This window comes from Acomys russatus, chromosome 11 (genome assembly GCF_903995435.1).
Source record: "Acomys russatus chromosome 11, mAcoRus1.1, whole genome shotgun sequence".
Lineage (NCBI taxonomy): Eukaryota > Metazoa > Chordata > Mammalia > Rodentia > Muridae > Acomys > Acomys russatus.
In genome coordinates this window covers 14,174,167-14,190,650 of record NC_067147.1, presented here as the reverse complement: position 1 = coordinate 14,190,650, position 16,484 = coordinate 14,174,167, and the positions used below count along the sequence as shown (strand labels likewise).

The 16,484-nt window shown below is 43.2% G+C and overlaps 1 protein-coding gene and 1 pseudogene across 1 annotated transcript in view; one reads left to right on the top strand and one right to left on the bottom strand.

Annotated features, from left to right (window-relative positions):
* Window positions 1-16,484, top strand: part of LOC127195502 (24-hydroxycholesterol 7-alpha-hydroxylase) — a 69,303-nt gene that overhangs the window by 21,549 nt on the left and 31,270 nt on the right. Inside the window, exon 7 of the mRNA XM_051152931.1 lies at window positions 2,355-2,445. Within this exon, the coding sequence (XP_051008888.1) occupies window positions 2,355-2,445 (91 nt within the window). The remainder of the gene's footprint in view (window positions 1-2,354; window positions 2,446-16,484) is intronic.
* Window positions 227-556, bottom strand: LOC127195247 (dynein light chain roadblock-type 1-like; annotated as a pseudogene).

Below are 16,484 nucleotides of genomic sequence, written 5' to 3'. Positions count from 1 at the left end.
GTGGCAAAGTGAGCTGAAGGTCAGAAGGAGGCTGGATGTGAGCTTATCAGAAGCTCCTATTCCAAAGCCTGGAAATGAGACTTGGCCTTTCCTGGGAACTGACTGGATTATCAGGCACTCCTTGGTGGGGTGGGCCAAGCTGCCCTTCATCAATGGCATGGCCTACATGGGCTCTCAGGAGACCACCATGTGCCCACTGACATGATTAGCACTTATTCTTGGGGGGTCATGAATTAAGGAATGACACGGGAAGCCGAAACAGTGGCTTATTCCGTGGGTTCTGTGTCACAATCAGGAAATAGCCTTTATCGGGTGCCACCATAATTTTCTTTTTCTTGGATCGAATTCAAGGAAGGTCCTGTGGGGGGGGGGGGTCAATTCATGCACAGTGCTCTGGGCCTTCAAGGTGAAGTTGTGTGTGAGGTTGGCGTACTGTGTAGTGGTGGGATTGTCATGGCGCTGTCCATGGAATGCTTCTGTGTTCACCACGATGTTTCCCTGCACACCTTTCTGGCTGTGACGTCTTGTGAGTGTTTGTCTCCTCCACCTCTGCCATCTCAGACTGATCCAGCAGCTCCCAGTAGGAAACTCATTTTGAAGAACAGTTTTATCTTACACATCTTATATAGGGAAGGCACGAAGTCCTCTTTTTTTTTTCTGAATTAATTTTTTTGATAAATATTAGGAATGAATAAAGCCAACCTCCATAAGTTTATTAAGTCTTGAATAAGAACATAAACATGGAGACTGTTACAGGGCATTATTGGGGTTGGGAGGACAGATATGCAGGCAAGAGAGGGAATCCACAGAAGCTGAGCGGCCCAGGCTAGAAACAGGATTCTTACACAACCCAGAAGATGGATGCTGTAGTCTTGATAGGAGACATTTATAATGTATTATGAATTCCAATAGAGAGCTTTGCTTTCCGATCTGTATTGGCAGCAGCTGCACTCAACTTTGTTTTAAACCCGAGAGTAAGGCTTCAAGCTCATATGAAGAGCAAGTAGGGAATCACTCATGTGTTGCCCTGAGTTGTGACAGGGCATTGAAAGTGGCTTTATAAGATGCTAAATAATTCTGATAGACCAACACAGAGCATTTGCAGATATACCTGGATGCAAAACGGCTTTGTTCTCGTGGTGAACTCTCGTACCGTGTCTTGTTTTTATTTGATTTTAATCTGGGCGGGGAAGTGTTGGGTGGTGAACACAGGACCTTGTATGTTCATACCCTGCAAGTTCCTCTACTGTTTAGCTACAGCCCCAGTTCCCCATAATTTACTTAATTTATTAGTTTACATTAATGGTGTGGTTTCCTGGAATTATTTAAAATTAATATGTTTCATTTGCAAGAATAAATATTTCTTTCATATTCTCTCTCTCTCTCTCTCTCTCTCTCTCTCTCTCTCTCTCAACATAGCCTTGCTGTGTAGACCTGCCTACTATGAAATTCAGAAATGCCTCTACTTCCTAATCACTTAGATTATAGCTATGTGCCACCATTCTATGCTGCTTTATTTCTACTTTAAGGAAATTAAATCACGACAATATGTTATGTTGTTTAACATTTTTTCTTTTTTTTAAAAAAAGGATTTGTTTATTAATTATGTATACAGTGCTCTGCCTGCATATGTACTTGTGTGCCAGAAGAGGGCACTAGATCTCATTATAGATGGCTGTGAGCCACCTTGGGGTTGCTTGGAATTGTACTCAGGACCTTTGGAAGAGCAGACACTGCCCTTAACCTCTGAGCCATCTCTCCAGCCCCTGTATTAACATTCTTAAGTGTTATGATTTGCTCTGGATATTTAGTGCATGGCTACATGACGTGCTATACTGCTTGTTAGTGAACACAGTCCTGAACCTTCTCCACTTCAGCAAAGACAGTTTACTCTATGCAAATACTATAGCTAAACCACAGCGACGGAATCACTGTGTAGATTTGACAGCTTAGAGGTGTTCGATACCCCCCTTGTTCATAAAATCCAATTGTTTTGAATGGTGATATTTAATAGCATGCTTTCTTAAAATATTTCTATTTTATATGTGTGGGTGTTTTACCTACAAATGCCTCAGCACCACGTGTGTGTGATACCCGCAGAGGCCAGAAGATGGTGTACGATCCTCCAGGCCTGAAATCACAGATGCCCATGAGCTGTGATGTAGGCTCCTTAGAATCAAGTCCATGTCCTTTGGAAGAGCTCTTGACTACTCAGCCGTCTCTCCACCCCTAACAGTGTGCTTTGAGGTCGACTGAAACCCTGCCCCTGCTTCTTTCAGTGGCCTATGGCTAACACTAAATCTTCCCCCATTACCTTGTGAGAAGGTTTTATAGTGTATGTTCCTCTTTTCCAGATTGCATACTGGACACTTGCGTTTGTCCTGTCTCATCCTGATACCCACAGGACCATTTTAGAAGGCATATCATCTGTGTTTGGCACTGCAGGTACCAAATTAATTTACATAATCGAGGACACGTTTTTGTATAATGTGGATTTGATCTTGAATGTCTACCGTGTTTTAAAGTTGGGGACCAGGGCTGGGAAATGGCTCAGCTGGTAAAATGCTGGCAACACAAGTGTGAGGACCTAAGCTTATTCATTCTCTGTCTCCCACATTAAAAAGACACTTATAATGCCGGTGCTTAACATGTGAAATCATGGGATGTGTTATAAAAAATTTAAAAATAATTTGATTTTCTTGTTTAATAGTATAGTATCATTGTATAAAATATGATGCCAGCTAAAATTGCTCCCTCCCACGCCTCCTCCAGGATGGCTAAAAATATCATTTGAAAAAAATTTTTTGGAGTTTTTTTCCCCCAAAGCCAAACAAGCTTGACTAGCAAGAGTACCTAAGCAACGCCCTGGTCCTGCCAGCCCAAAAGGAGAACCCAGGCATGCTGCGCTTTGTCTTGTGGTGATTCAAGCATTAGAATCATTGAGAACTAACGGCGCTCACAGTTGGGATTCCAGAAACACAGATGAATACGAGGACAGGCCGTTGCCCTTCATAGAGCTCAGGTCTGCAGAGCTGAGGAGAGATGTGCAAAGACCGAGTCTGTAGGTGAATAAACCGTGAGCACCCTGTCTCATGCGCTCTGTCTCCATTTGCCAGAGTTGCCTGCCATTGAGTTCTCCAGATTCCTGGTCTTTGAGTGTGTGGGGATGATGTGGGGAACCCAAGCCACCCAGAGGCCATAACTGCAGTGGGACGTTAATCTGAGTGTCTGCAGAGCTTAAATTTGGAGCTCTTAGATGTGGCTCCAGCATGAGGAGACAAAACCCTTTCTCCCCTTCTGCGTCTGCATTTGTTCTCAGACCCCATTATTCTCTGTCACTAGAGCAACAGTCCCTTCAGACAGCGTGTCATGGTAATAGCTGCACTGTATCCGTGATTTCCACTGTAATTCATTACTATATAATAGAAAAAAAAAGACTCGTAAAAGATATAAAACTTAAAATTAAATATGCATACAAAAGTAGCTCAGAGCACTCTGAATAAATAAGATAGTTCCAGAACCATCCATGGCTAAGCTGTAGTAGTGGCTCAGGAATTTGGATGTGGGATGAGGCTGCGATGCCAGGATGTTGAGGAAGAGATTCATGAATCTCTACAAAGGAACATGTCAGAGAAGGAATAGTAAAGTGTATTATCAAGCGTCCTCCAGAAACACAGAGCCAATTAGAGATGGTTGGATAGATTGGTAGGTAGTTAGGTGTATAATTAGGTGGATGACAAATGGATAGATCTAGAAAGAGATTTATCCTATATTGTTAAAGCGTATTTTTGCGTTTAAATACGTGGGTATTCATGTATCTGCACGTGGGTTATAAGCACTTTGGTGCAGGCGCTGACAGATGTTATCACATCTCCTGTAGCTGAAGTTACAGGCAGTTGTGAGCCATCTGGTGTGGCTATTGGGAACTGAACTGGAGTCCTTTGCAAGAGGCGCAGCATGAGATCCTGACCACAGCTCTCTCTCCAGCCCCCAGAGAGAGGTGTGTTATGAGAAGCTGGCCGCTGTGGGGTCAGACCCTAATATTACAGTACTTTTCATACCTACTCACGGAGTTAAGAGGTTTCTTCATAACTGGACATTGATTCATTTATACGAGGAATCTGTAAGCCTCCTGTGTGCACGTCAGGTGCTTTCAGCATCTCGCCAGTCCTTGAGGACTCTGCCTTGGCTCCTCCTGCCCTCTGTTTGTGCCTAGCCCCGTGGACAGCCACAGCAGGCGGCTTAGGCTGTCTCCTCTGTCTTCTTGAGCCTTAGTACCACCCTGGGCAAATGGCCATTGGCTTGTGAGGGAAAACACACCTTGTCAAAGCCACTACAGACACTGGTTTCCTGGCTTTAGTTCTCATCTTTGTAGTTTACCTGTTGTTGGTCCCGTCTGCCGTCTATTGCCTGCAAAGGTGAACCTTTATCTGTTTTCCTCCCAGCATCCTCAGGAAAAGCATCCTTACTTTCTAGCTTTCGAAATTTGGAAGACATCATGATTAAATTCTTGACAGCAATCAGTTTAATAATACACAAACAAACTAAGACTATTGCCAGGTATCAAACACTGTATAAGAAAAGAAAAGAGAATTGAACGTGCACAATCACCAGTGCCAGGAGCAGAAAGGAGTTGAGGAGGTGAGTCAGGTCGGCCTTATCGGCAAGACGGATTTGAGCAAGGACTTGAAGGGCCTTAGGGTTGAACATGCAGGTATCTAGAGGCAGAGGCTGCAGGTGTGACCACAGCGTGTGCCCACAGGACCTGAAATTCTGTTAAAACTGTCTCGTCATTTAACTCATATCAGATTGTCCAAGAAATGGATCCGCCATAGAGAGAGGCACTCAGAGGTCCCATCTCCTGCGGCCTTTCCCGTCCTCTGGCCAAGTGTACGCCCTGTCCTTCCTGGTTTTTGTTTGTTTGTTGGTTTGTTTTGTTTTGCTTTAACCACAAGAACTTAACTAGTTCATGGCTTCATTTTACTTGGCTGTATGCTCCCAAGTCATTTCTAGAAACTTCTAAGATAATGAGTGTACTGTTGCTGATCACAGCAGACGCTCTGGAGAGATGCGTCTTGTCTCATCCTTTTCCCTTTTCTGCTGCTGAGACCATCCTTGGTCCTTTCCCTCCTGTGACTCTGTTCATTTCCCCCCCCCCCCCCCCCCCCCCAGATCTTGGGCTCCACCCGCTATCTCTGTGTATTGCCAACAGGGTTTCCCAGAGTGAGCAACAGGAGCTCACTCCAGCTGACCAAGGCTGGTGTTTGTTTGTTTCGGTCTTAAGACATTTGTGAAAATGTCGTGGGATTTCCAGAAAAATTAGACCTGCTGTGCCTGGAGGGCATGCCCAATGGACTGTCTGGCAAACCCAGTGTGCCCACTAATGTCAAGCACATGGTGACACTGGCAAGGGGCGCTAAATGACACTGTGTCCCTCGGAATTTAAGCCAGTGAAACCTGCAACTGGCACCAGGAAAATCAAAATCTCAGTCTCCATTTCTTCCTATCACTCACTTTTCCCTCCTTTTATTCATTTTTATTCTTCTTATTTTTATTCATATGTAGATTCATGTGTGTGCATCTTCACAGGTATATGTGTATTTACAGGTGTGTGTATGTATTTGTGTGTGAGTGTGTATGTGAGAGAATGTGTGTGTGTGAGAGAGTGTGTTTGTGTGTGTGAGTATATGTGTATTCATAAGTGTGTGTGAGGGGAGAGAAAGACAGAGACAGAGACAGAGAGAGAGAGAGAAACAGAGACAGAGACAGAGAGAGAGAGACAGAGAGACAGAGACAGAGAGACAGAGACAGACAGAGACAGAGACACAGAGAGAGAGACAGAGACAGACAGACAGACAGACAGACAGACAGAGCCAGCCAGCCTGAGAAGGCCATAAGAAAAACACTGGCTCTACTCCAGACGTGGCTTCCTGGTCCTCGGTGAGAGCAGCAGGAATTCTTCACTGCTGAGCCATATTTCTAGCCCTGTTACCACTGACTCCTAATTCAGGAAAGGAGACTTTTTGATCTGCTCTGAGGCCTTTCTTCATGGTAATGTCTGAGCTTCATAGGAGACAAGGAAAGCGAGGAGACAAGGTTTGTGCTCTCTGGTCTCAGGCAAGCTCTGCTGAAACACACGTGATGAGGATAATGATGTGTAAATTACGTACATATGTTATGCACGAATATGAGCAGAAGAAATATGCTATATAATATTATTATAAAAATACACACACGCACACACACACACATGCACATGGATGTACAAAGAACACATGCAGAGGCCAAAGCAGTGTGTCAGGTAGTCTTTTACCTAGCTCCACTCACTCACCAAGACAGGGTCTCTCCCTGCCCTTGTATGTTTTCAGCTAGCCTGGAACCTGCAGTTCTCAAAGATCTTCCTGTCTCCACCCTTCTGTGCGGGAGTAACTGGCATTCCGTGGACTCCTGCTTTGCTATGTGTGGGTCCTGGGACCCAAACTGCAATGCTTGTGTTTGCACAGCAAGCCATCTCTCCATCCCCCACCTGGCAGTTAAAAAAAAGAAAAAAACAACACAATGATTACCTTAAGTCGCTGTGTGCTAGCCAAAAACAAATGTTCATTCCCTTTATTGTTTTTAAACTATTCGTAAACTGATAGTTCAGTTAGACTCTGTTTCTCTGTTACAACAAAGAGTGTTTTTCTTCTGTGAAGTTTCATCTGTTCTCAGAATAGTGAGTATTGCTGTGCCCACAGAATTGAAGAAGAAAATTAAAACACTAATCTCTTTGCTTTAAATGAAAGTACATATTAATTATTAAGTTACATGTTAGTTATTAATTATTTTTTAAAACATACATATTTTTGTTGTTTTCAAGACAAGGTTTTCTGTGTGTCCCAGGCTAGCCTTGAACTCACCGGTTAAGTCTAGGCTAACCTCAAGGCTTTCGGGAACCCTCAGTGCTGGGAGTACAGGCTGTGCCATCACACTGGCCTTTCAGTCATCACACCTACCCACCGCTGAGGGTGCAAACACCGAAGCCCATGCTGATAAGCTCTTGAAACATCTGTTCATTTCACTTTGTGTTGTTTTCTCAAGATAACACTCAGGCAACACTGAGTCAGCATGTGCGTGCCTGTTCATTGGCAGGCAGCCAAAAATAATCTGTGCCTTTAATACTTACGTTGTATCCACTGTGTTAGAGGCAATTTTCTTTCCTCATTGTGGAGTTTCTCACTGGGAATTTGCCCATCAGTGGTGCTTGCTCAGTCTTAAAAACAAGCAGACAGCAGGCAGATAAAAACCACTTATTTTTTTCCTACATCCTCTTTATGTTATCAACATTTTTATTTACTTCATTTTTAAATCATGGGGGTGGCATCCACAGCACCCTGTTTTCTACATATAATCTTACTATGCTTTATTAAAGGTTAAAGTTATTTATTCTTTAATTTTAGTATTTTAATTTAATTAAAACATCTCTCCCCATCCCTCCCCTCCTCCAAGGCCTCCTGTATTTCTTTCCTCACTCTCCTTCAAATTCCTGGCCTCTTTTTCCATCAGTTGTTATCGCATGCATGCATGTATTTGTATTTACATATATATCACTGAGAGTACGTGTTGAGTCAATCGTCCTCTCCCCTTCGCCTGTTGATTTTCAAGGTATTGGCATCATTAACACAAATATACCTCGACAGGATTGATTCTTTGAAGTATAAATCATAAAAGGCTCAGGGAAAAATTCCCATCTGGGGGCTGCAGAGAAGACTCAGTAGGTAAGAGTTCTCCCTGCTCTTACAGAAGTCAAAAGTGCCATTTCCAGTATCACGTCAGGTGATTCACAAGCTCCGATGGTAACTCCCACTCCAGGGCATGCAATGCCTTCTTATGCATTCATGAGTACATTCCATACACAAATATAAAACTAATAATAAATCTGAAAAAAAAAAACACCCTATTGGATTAGAGTCAGAAGTAGAGCCATGCATTTCCATCCTGTTAGTCACTAACTTGTGACTCTGAACACAAGAGAAACCTTACCCACAGCCAATAATACTTTTAATGTTCAGTTTGCTTTTGTTCTGGGCACCACTGCCTTTGGATTGGAACAGCAATCCTCCTGGAATGTACTGACACTGTAGCGTGACCAGGTGCAAACCCTGGCTTTTCTAATAAATGTAGACACGGCAGCAAACCCGCGAAATCAAAATGAAGACCAGGCCCCGGGATGACCTTGTAGGTGAACGTGGCTCTGCCCTCGGTGGCGTCATTAGCTCACGGGGACAGTTTTGCTGCATTGCGACATTTGCCCTTATTCCAAGTTGAGAGCTCGTGGCCTGTCATCACGTACTTGCACACTAACTCAGCTTCCCTCCGCTTGGCCACGTCTCCGCACCCTCTTGCCAACCAATAACAGATTCTCGAACAATTCCACCCCGCCATTCCAGATGATTTAACTCTTCCCCAGCTAGCAGGGGCTCAGGGGCTGATAACCAAAGCTTTGACTGGAATGGATCTTTTTGGCCGTTTATGTGACGAATTATAATGATGGGGGGGAAAGGTCAAGTAATAGAACCAAGATTATTCCAGTAGTGTTATGGACCCAGAATACTTATTGTATTAAAAGACTTCTCCACTCCCACTTGAAATCTGATAACCTGAGGTTAATGTGGGGATTTCCAGGCTAATGTGTATCATACAGGAAATATTTCACAAGGCTCATTTTCCTTTGCTAGCCTGGCCTTTATAAGCTGGGTTGGACCTATGATACAATAAATTACACAGAAGCATGTTACAACAGGGCTTCTTAGTCGCCAACCTTGATAACTGAATCTAGCTATTTACAAAAGCAAGAGGTTTCCTCCGACCTACCCCAAATTCCATCTTTTCTAGCCCCAATATATAATTTTATCTTTTGCCCCTCTTCACAAACTTGTGACCAACCCATTTGTTTGGAAGATTTATTTATTGTTATGTATACAGTGCTCTATTTGCATGTACACCTGCAGGCCAGAAGAGGACATCAGATCTCGTCATAGATGGTCCTGAGCCACCATGTGGTTGCTGGGAATTGAACTCAGGACCTCTGGAAGGCACACTTGGTGTGAAAAAAGATGTCTAGGACCATCAACTAAAGTAGACACACCAGGGAGAGCCTTGTCAGGAAGCCCCATGGCGGCTTCTCATTCTTAAAGCATAGTGATAGCTGCTTCCAGAGGCCTTTCTGCTTGATTCCTCAACCGCTGAGCTATCTCTCCAGCCCCTGGCCATCCCGTTGTCATTACCTGTAAATAAGGGTACCTACTGAAGGCTTTCATACATAGAAAATGATCACAAAATGCAGTGGCCCTTAGAACATTTTCATCCACTCTTGCTCAGTAAGAGATGTGCTCACAATTATAAGTGAATATGTATTTCCTCTGAGAGAAAAAAAGGAGAAAAAGGTTTAATTATGGGAGGATGTTTCTGAACTAAAGTGGACATATAATTCAGAAACTGGAGCTCTCAAATATTCCTTATATTGAGTTTTTAAAATTTCTAAAACGAAGGGGGAGATATAAAATCTGTTCCCTAATCCCAGAATGTAGTAAAGTCTTATTTCCCGATTCTGTTGAGAGTTCCCTCTCCTTTCTAAACAACAGACTTTCTGCTAAGCTCATCTTCAAGTGTTTGGCTGAGGAGATAACCCAGGACATTAGACACCTTTATTCCCTGACAGCATTGGTATCATTGCTTCATTACTTGTGAGTAGGAGTCAAGAAAAATAATTTTTCAGTATAATTTTCTGAGATGATAGTCTAAATTGCTTGAGCTGGGGAGATGGCTCAGTGGTTAATAACTTGCGAGGCCAGCACAAAAGTGAGGTTTGGATCCCCGGAACCCACATGAGTGCTGGGTGGGTGTGATGCCCCACAGAAATGTACAGCCAGTGGAAGGCAGAGTTGGGGCATCTCCTGAGAAATCTGGCTATTGGGCAACTTCTGGTTTTTATTGAGAAATCTTGCCTCAGTACAAGTATGATCATGGATAATTGTTAGCACGAACTTCTGACCTCCATATGGACATGTGCTTATACACAGGTGTGCCCACAACATGTATACACATTACACACACACACACACACACACACACACACACACACAGTTCACCACACACACACACTCCTGAAAATGAGCAGAAAGTCTAAAATAGTAACAATTTTTTCATTTGTTCTTTTTTTTTTTTTTTTTTTAAAGGGAAATTATTATAAAATTTAGCAAGTAAATCTCTGGACTGAACTTCGGTAGGAACCATTGCTAGATCGTGACATATCAGTTCATTTTCCAAAGGTTATTTCACATGTTTTTATCACTAGCCACACTTTTTTAAAAAAAGATTTATTTATTTATTATGCATGTACACCTGCAGGCCAGAAGACGGCACCAGATCTCATTACAGATGGTTGTGAGCCACCATGTGGTTGCTGGGAATTGAATTCAGGACCTTTGGATGAGCAGACAATGCTCTTAACCGCTGAGCCATCTCTCCAGCCCTAGCCACACTTCTTAACGAATGTGGGCCTTCATCCTCACACCTCAACTTTAACTGTCTTTAAGCAAGCTGGGCTGTGAAGATAATCTCTGTTCAGGGAAGCAAGCAGAAGCAGGCGCCCAGGGTTTCAAAAGCGAAGAAGGAAACTGGGGGCCGTGTAGGAACCGGCACGGTTAGCTTCCCACGGAATTTGTTATGCTCTTTTCTTCCTCCTTCCCCGCATCTCTTGACAGTACAGCAACACCTGTCTTAGAATATAGGGAGCCTCAAGTCCGGGAATAAATACCTTGCTGTCCAACCTCACCTCACAACCTCCTTTCTGATTGTGTCTCAAAAATGCAGTGAATGGCGCAGCACCGCTGGCCTGTTTTCTCACCTTCCGCCAAAACACAGGTTCTTTCCCCAGTTACTGGTTAGGCGCTTACAGAATGTTATGCCAGTGTCATGGGAGAATCAGCGGCCCCTTTTGCGGAACCAATAAAAGAGATTTAAAAACAGGATCGGAAAGAAACCTTGAGGACCGTTTTATGAAAGCACAGCAGGCTTTACAGAAGCCATGGCAACAGCCAGGAGGAGGGTGATGGGGAAGAGGAGGAAAGAATGTCCTGTCTTCTGGACTAAGGTTGGCAGTGGAGCTCTACAGGCAGCTGTGGACGTTGCAGGGTGTTCAGAGCAAGAGTGAGAAAACTCAGTGTTGTAGCTCACTTGATCTTTTTGCATAACTAGAGCCCCTCTGTTGAGACCTACTTTAACATAGCTGTAGTTCCTATGCTAATAATTGGTTTCGTCTGTAGCACAACTGAAGCCATTTTTATCTTCAGTCTGCATTTTGATCATGAGGTGAAATACAGTTCAAGTTCTCAGACTCTACCTGCTTGACACAGGAATAAATAACCTTTACTTACAATTCAGTAATTAATTACCTGCTGCTTAGAATAAAACAATAGATGGTGAATGCATGTTCTGCTTGAGTTATAGATAAATGTATGTTCTGTTGGACAGCGACACTCTGCTATATTCCTTTATCCCAGAAAGCCGAAACGCCCCCAAAATTCCCCTGCCCTAAATCCCAGCCAATCAGCTTAAAATGCTTTATCTAGCTACCTAGATACAATGTGCTTGGAACAAAAATGGATTCTTCTTGCTTGGTTGGACATGATAAACCTGGAATAGAATAGATTCTTCCTGCTTGGTTTTGGTCTTTTTTCTTTAAAAACTCACTTTGAGAATGGCTCAGTGGCGCAGTTTGGCTCCTGAGTCCACTCTGTGTCTCTTACTGGTCAGTTTTGATCAGTGCTCAGTTAAACTTTCACCCTTCTGAGCCCGGTGTCCCAGTGATCAGTGTAAGCTATTCTCCAATCCCAACACTCAGAGTGTCAAGGGAAGTGTGCTTAGGATTTGGGCCAATATCTGAAAAAACAGAAAGACGTAAGAACGAAAGTTATTCTTTTGCACTCTTAGCTTTAAAGATCTGGAAGGGACTGCCTTGAGGTAGGGCTTCTGGAGGGTATAAGTTTATTTTCTCCTTAAGGGATTAATCATTCCTCCCATTTCATTAGTTTTTCTTCTAGTGAATTGTTTGTTGTTGTTGTTAGGTTTTTTTGTTGTTGTTGTTGTTTTGTTTTTTTTTGTTTTTTAGGCACAGTTTCCTGGCTAGGTGATTGACAGGTGCTGTTAAATAAGCTCTAAGAGAAAGGACAGTAGTGTGTAAAGTTCTTGTCTTTGAGATTGATCAGGGGGCTGGAGAGATGGCTCAGTGGTTAAGAGCGCTGCCTGCTCTTCCAAAGTCCTGAGTTCAATTCCCAGCAACCACATGGTGGCTCATAACCATCTGTAATGTGATATGGTGCCCTCTTCTGGCTTGCAGGAGTACATCCAAGCAGAGCAGTATATAAATAAATAAATAAATAAATAAATAAATAAATAAATAAATAAATAAATAAATCTTTAAAAAAAAGAGAGAGAGATTGATCAGAATGGCGTATCTCCACCCAGGTCTTTTTTTTTTCTTCTTCTTCTTTTTTTCTTTTCTGTTTTTCACCAGTAGGGATTAGATTTTCTTCAGTCATCCTCATCAAAAGCCCACCTTTTCATATGATATCTTCCATCTTAAGGAAGGGGAAATGTGATGTTTCCTTTTCTCCTGTTACCATGGAAACAGGAGGTAGTGTCCAGAACTGATAATGAGGTAGCCCTCCATCTCTAACATCCTCCAAGACTGCTGATGTCTGTTTGGCTGCCCAATATCAGGACTACAGAAGCATTTCTTCTGCGTTTTTATTATGTATGTACGTGTATCTATTTGTATGAGGAAAGGGACTTAAAATATGAAAAAGCAGTGGGATTATCTCTGAAGTCCCTCCTTTGGTGTTCTAGTTGACTCGTGTTCCTCCCTAAGTCCAAAGAAATGATAGTTTCACGATTTATTTTAGACTCTGTTCTTTTGCTTTCTGCCGGGGTGACTCCTACCCACCCTTGTGGGCTTATATTGAATTCCAGCCGCAGGCAGGAGGAGATGAATTCCACTGATGCCTGAGTTTCCTTCTCCGAGACTTGCATTATAGTTATTTATAGCCTGATGAATTGTTTCACGCTCTTGTCTCCAAGGTCCTTTAAGGCTGTGATTTTTGTCATTTTGATTCCTTGTTCTCTTTTGGAAACCAGTGGTGGGATATTAGCACGAGTCTGGCTTCTTGTTAGCCTTAAAGGCTGTTGGAAAAGAACATTAGAATATTTATGATGTCGCACATACAGATGTGTAAACAATGTCAAAGTTGCTGGTCAGGACAAACTTGACTTTTACAAACAGATGTGTGATGACCTAGGCTTAGAAGGCAAGCACACCTGGATGGGAAGCTAGCTCGCTTAGCTTTTATTCTAATGCAAGGTGGCCCCGTGGCTCACTGCACTGTTGGGAACTTGACCTCACAGTCTGATGGGACTGGCTACTATGTAATCGGAGGGAAGGGCAGGTGTGGATAGAGAGTGATGTTTCAGGGATGAATGTCTGTTATCTGGGCTTTAGGCAAATAAACCCATGGATGAGAGTTTTGCTAGATGGGAGAGGGTTAGAGAAGACTGGCCTTTGATGCACTGGCCATCCTTGATAGAAAAACCTGTCTCTCACAGTTGGGCACATGACCTCGTCTGAGATTGGAGTGTTGGGAGGTATCCATGGAGACTCAGTGAAGGATCTAAAATATCTGTGGTGTTAGGTAGCCAATCCATTACTAACACTGCTGCTGTTTGGCCTGCATATGTTATGAGTGTTCAATGTCAGAAGCGCGCGATCATGCTTGAGTCTTCTCTCAATGCCAGAACCATTGACGAACAATAAATTATAGCGCATACCAAGTTCATGGCCTGCAATTTGCCATTCCCTCTTTCCTTGGTAATCTTGGCCTAGGCGAACAAGATTCATTTTTGTTCCAGTTTTAATCACTAATATTAATTCTCAGATCACACACAACATACTGCACAATATCTGTATCTTATTGACATTTATGTGTAAGTTGTAGAATGGCTATAAAGGGTTAAAAGGCCACCACGGAACTGAAGAAGTTCCTGAAGTCTGGAGAAGCCAGGAAGCTGATAGAAATCTAATTAGAGTCTGTACTGCCAAGATGAAGCACAAAAAAAGCTGTAAGGAAAAGCTTCTGTTGTGGGCCGGGCCCACTGCAGATCACAGGCGAGAAGTGCACCTGCGTGGTTGTGTTCAACTACCGAGCTGACAGAATCGAGCCCAGGTGAAGGAACCCGCAGACAGATGGGTCACCTGCTAGTTCAGACAGGCGAACGGCTGGGCGGGCTGTGTGAGCAGGGAGGACAAAGCAGAGCTGAAGCCCTGGGGGCAGTTGGAAGTTTTCTGACTACTGATCCTTGACAGGTGTGGACACATGACAAGTGGCTGAGGGCCAAGCGATCACAGTGCTATGCGACCCTCTTCCTGGGGTCCCGGTGAGAGCGTTGTGTCATTTCTTTGGTCTGGTGTGTCTGCTAAGTTTTGAGGCCTAGTTTCCTACAGTCTCAGTTCACCTCCTCAGTGGGTTTGAAATAGAACGGTGCACATAGGCCCATGTGTTTGAATACTTTGTCCCCAGCTGGTAGAACTGTCCGGGAAGTATTAGGAGGTGTGGTCTTGTGTGAGGATGTGCATCACAGGGGTGGGGTAGGGGGGTGGGAGGGGCTTTAAAAGACTTGAAAAGCTTTACAGCATTCCAAGTATGCTCTTTGCCTTCTGCTTGTGAATCAAGATGTCAGCGCTCAGCTATTTTGTGATGCCACCACTTTGCTCTGCTATCATGGACCCTAATCCTCTGTAACCATAGGCCCTAAATGAACCCATCATCCTGTGAGTTGCCTCCATTTTGGTATTTTACCAGCAATGAAAACTAAGGCATAGGGTGGCACCCTTTCAACCCCCAGAAATAAGCCAGATCTCACTTAGTGCAGTGTGATGCTGTGTAAATAGCCCGTCACACCCGTGGATAGTTAGCCTATATGTCAAAATGGAGGGAAAAAATCTGCTTGTAAAGTGGAATTTCTTGAGGTAAGACATAGTCTGAAAATGAGTATTTTACAAAATGTGGCTTAAATCTGGCAGAATTCAGATTGATCTCAGCAGATACATAGCACGTTTATAGTGTGAGTTAGTAGCTGAAATAACAACATTTAAATCTACCACTTATACTTAACAATATAGTTTATAGTCTGTGTAATTATGACTTTCATCTAAAAAATAAATAGATTAAAAGTTTTTTCCTCCCCTCCTTTCTTCTTTTCTTTTTTACTATTTCTGTGTGCAAGAATCATCTTTTCTTTTACTTGTTTTCAATAACCTAAGAATTGATTTATTGCATTTATGCCAAGAGTTAAACAGATGGTTTTTAAATTTTACCCAAGATCCCCCTGAGCTCCTCCCCTGGTCTCTCTCTGCAGTGGTCTCCCCTGAGCTCCTCCCCTGGTCTCTCTCTGCAGTGGTCTCCCCTGAGCTGCTCCTCTGGTCTCTCTCTGCAGTGGTTTCCACTGAGCTCCTCCCTGGTCTCTCTCTGCAGTGGTCTCAGCCTTTGTTGAGCTCCAGCCTTTCTGGTGATTACCTTGGAATTCTCCCAAGTGGAGCTTTCTAAATTTAGAGCCACGGGACTGGAATAACAGGCCACAGATGAGCACTGAAATCCCTACAGTATGGGTGCAGAGCCATTTCAGAGAGTTGACAAAAATGGTCTTTTACCAGAAAGATGTTTGAAAACTTAGAATATTTCTTTTATTTCTTTTGTCCAGGAATGCTGCTTTGTATTTCCCACATCACAATGGGATTTGAGAAACTAAAAACTACATGATTCAAATATTTGTTTCCCACATCACATATACATTTGCATATACATACACATTGCTTTAGCTATTTTCCACCAGAAACAAATTTTCAGTTCTATGTTATGTAATATGGTGTAAAATGATTCTACAATGCAAATAGACTAATAGCAACACTTAGGATTAGAAACTTAAAAAAAAAAAAATCTCTCAAGGAGATCAGAAACTTCACCATAACCGAGTTCAAGCCTCCAACTCTGCGTGTGTTAGAACACAGAGATATGTTAGTTATTTTTTTCTCATTGAGGAGACAAAATATTAGATAAGAGCATCTTAAGTGAGGGAGGATTTGTTCTGGATGAGGTTTGAAGGGATCAGCCCATCATGGCAGCAGAAGCGCCCGGTGGCTGGTCACATCATGTCTTCAGTCAGGAAGCAGAGAGGAGAGAAACACACACACACACACACACACACACACACACACACACACACACACACACACAAAGGGGGGGCAAGGGGAGGGAGCGGGAGGGGGTGGGGCTATTGCTCAGCTGGCTTCTTTCTCTCCCCCTTTTGTATTTGGTCTGCAAATCCAGTCTGTGTGGTGATGCCACCCACCGTCAGGACTTGTCTTTTCTCCTCACTTAAAGCCCCTTGGAAAT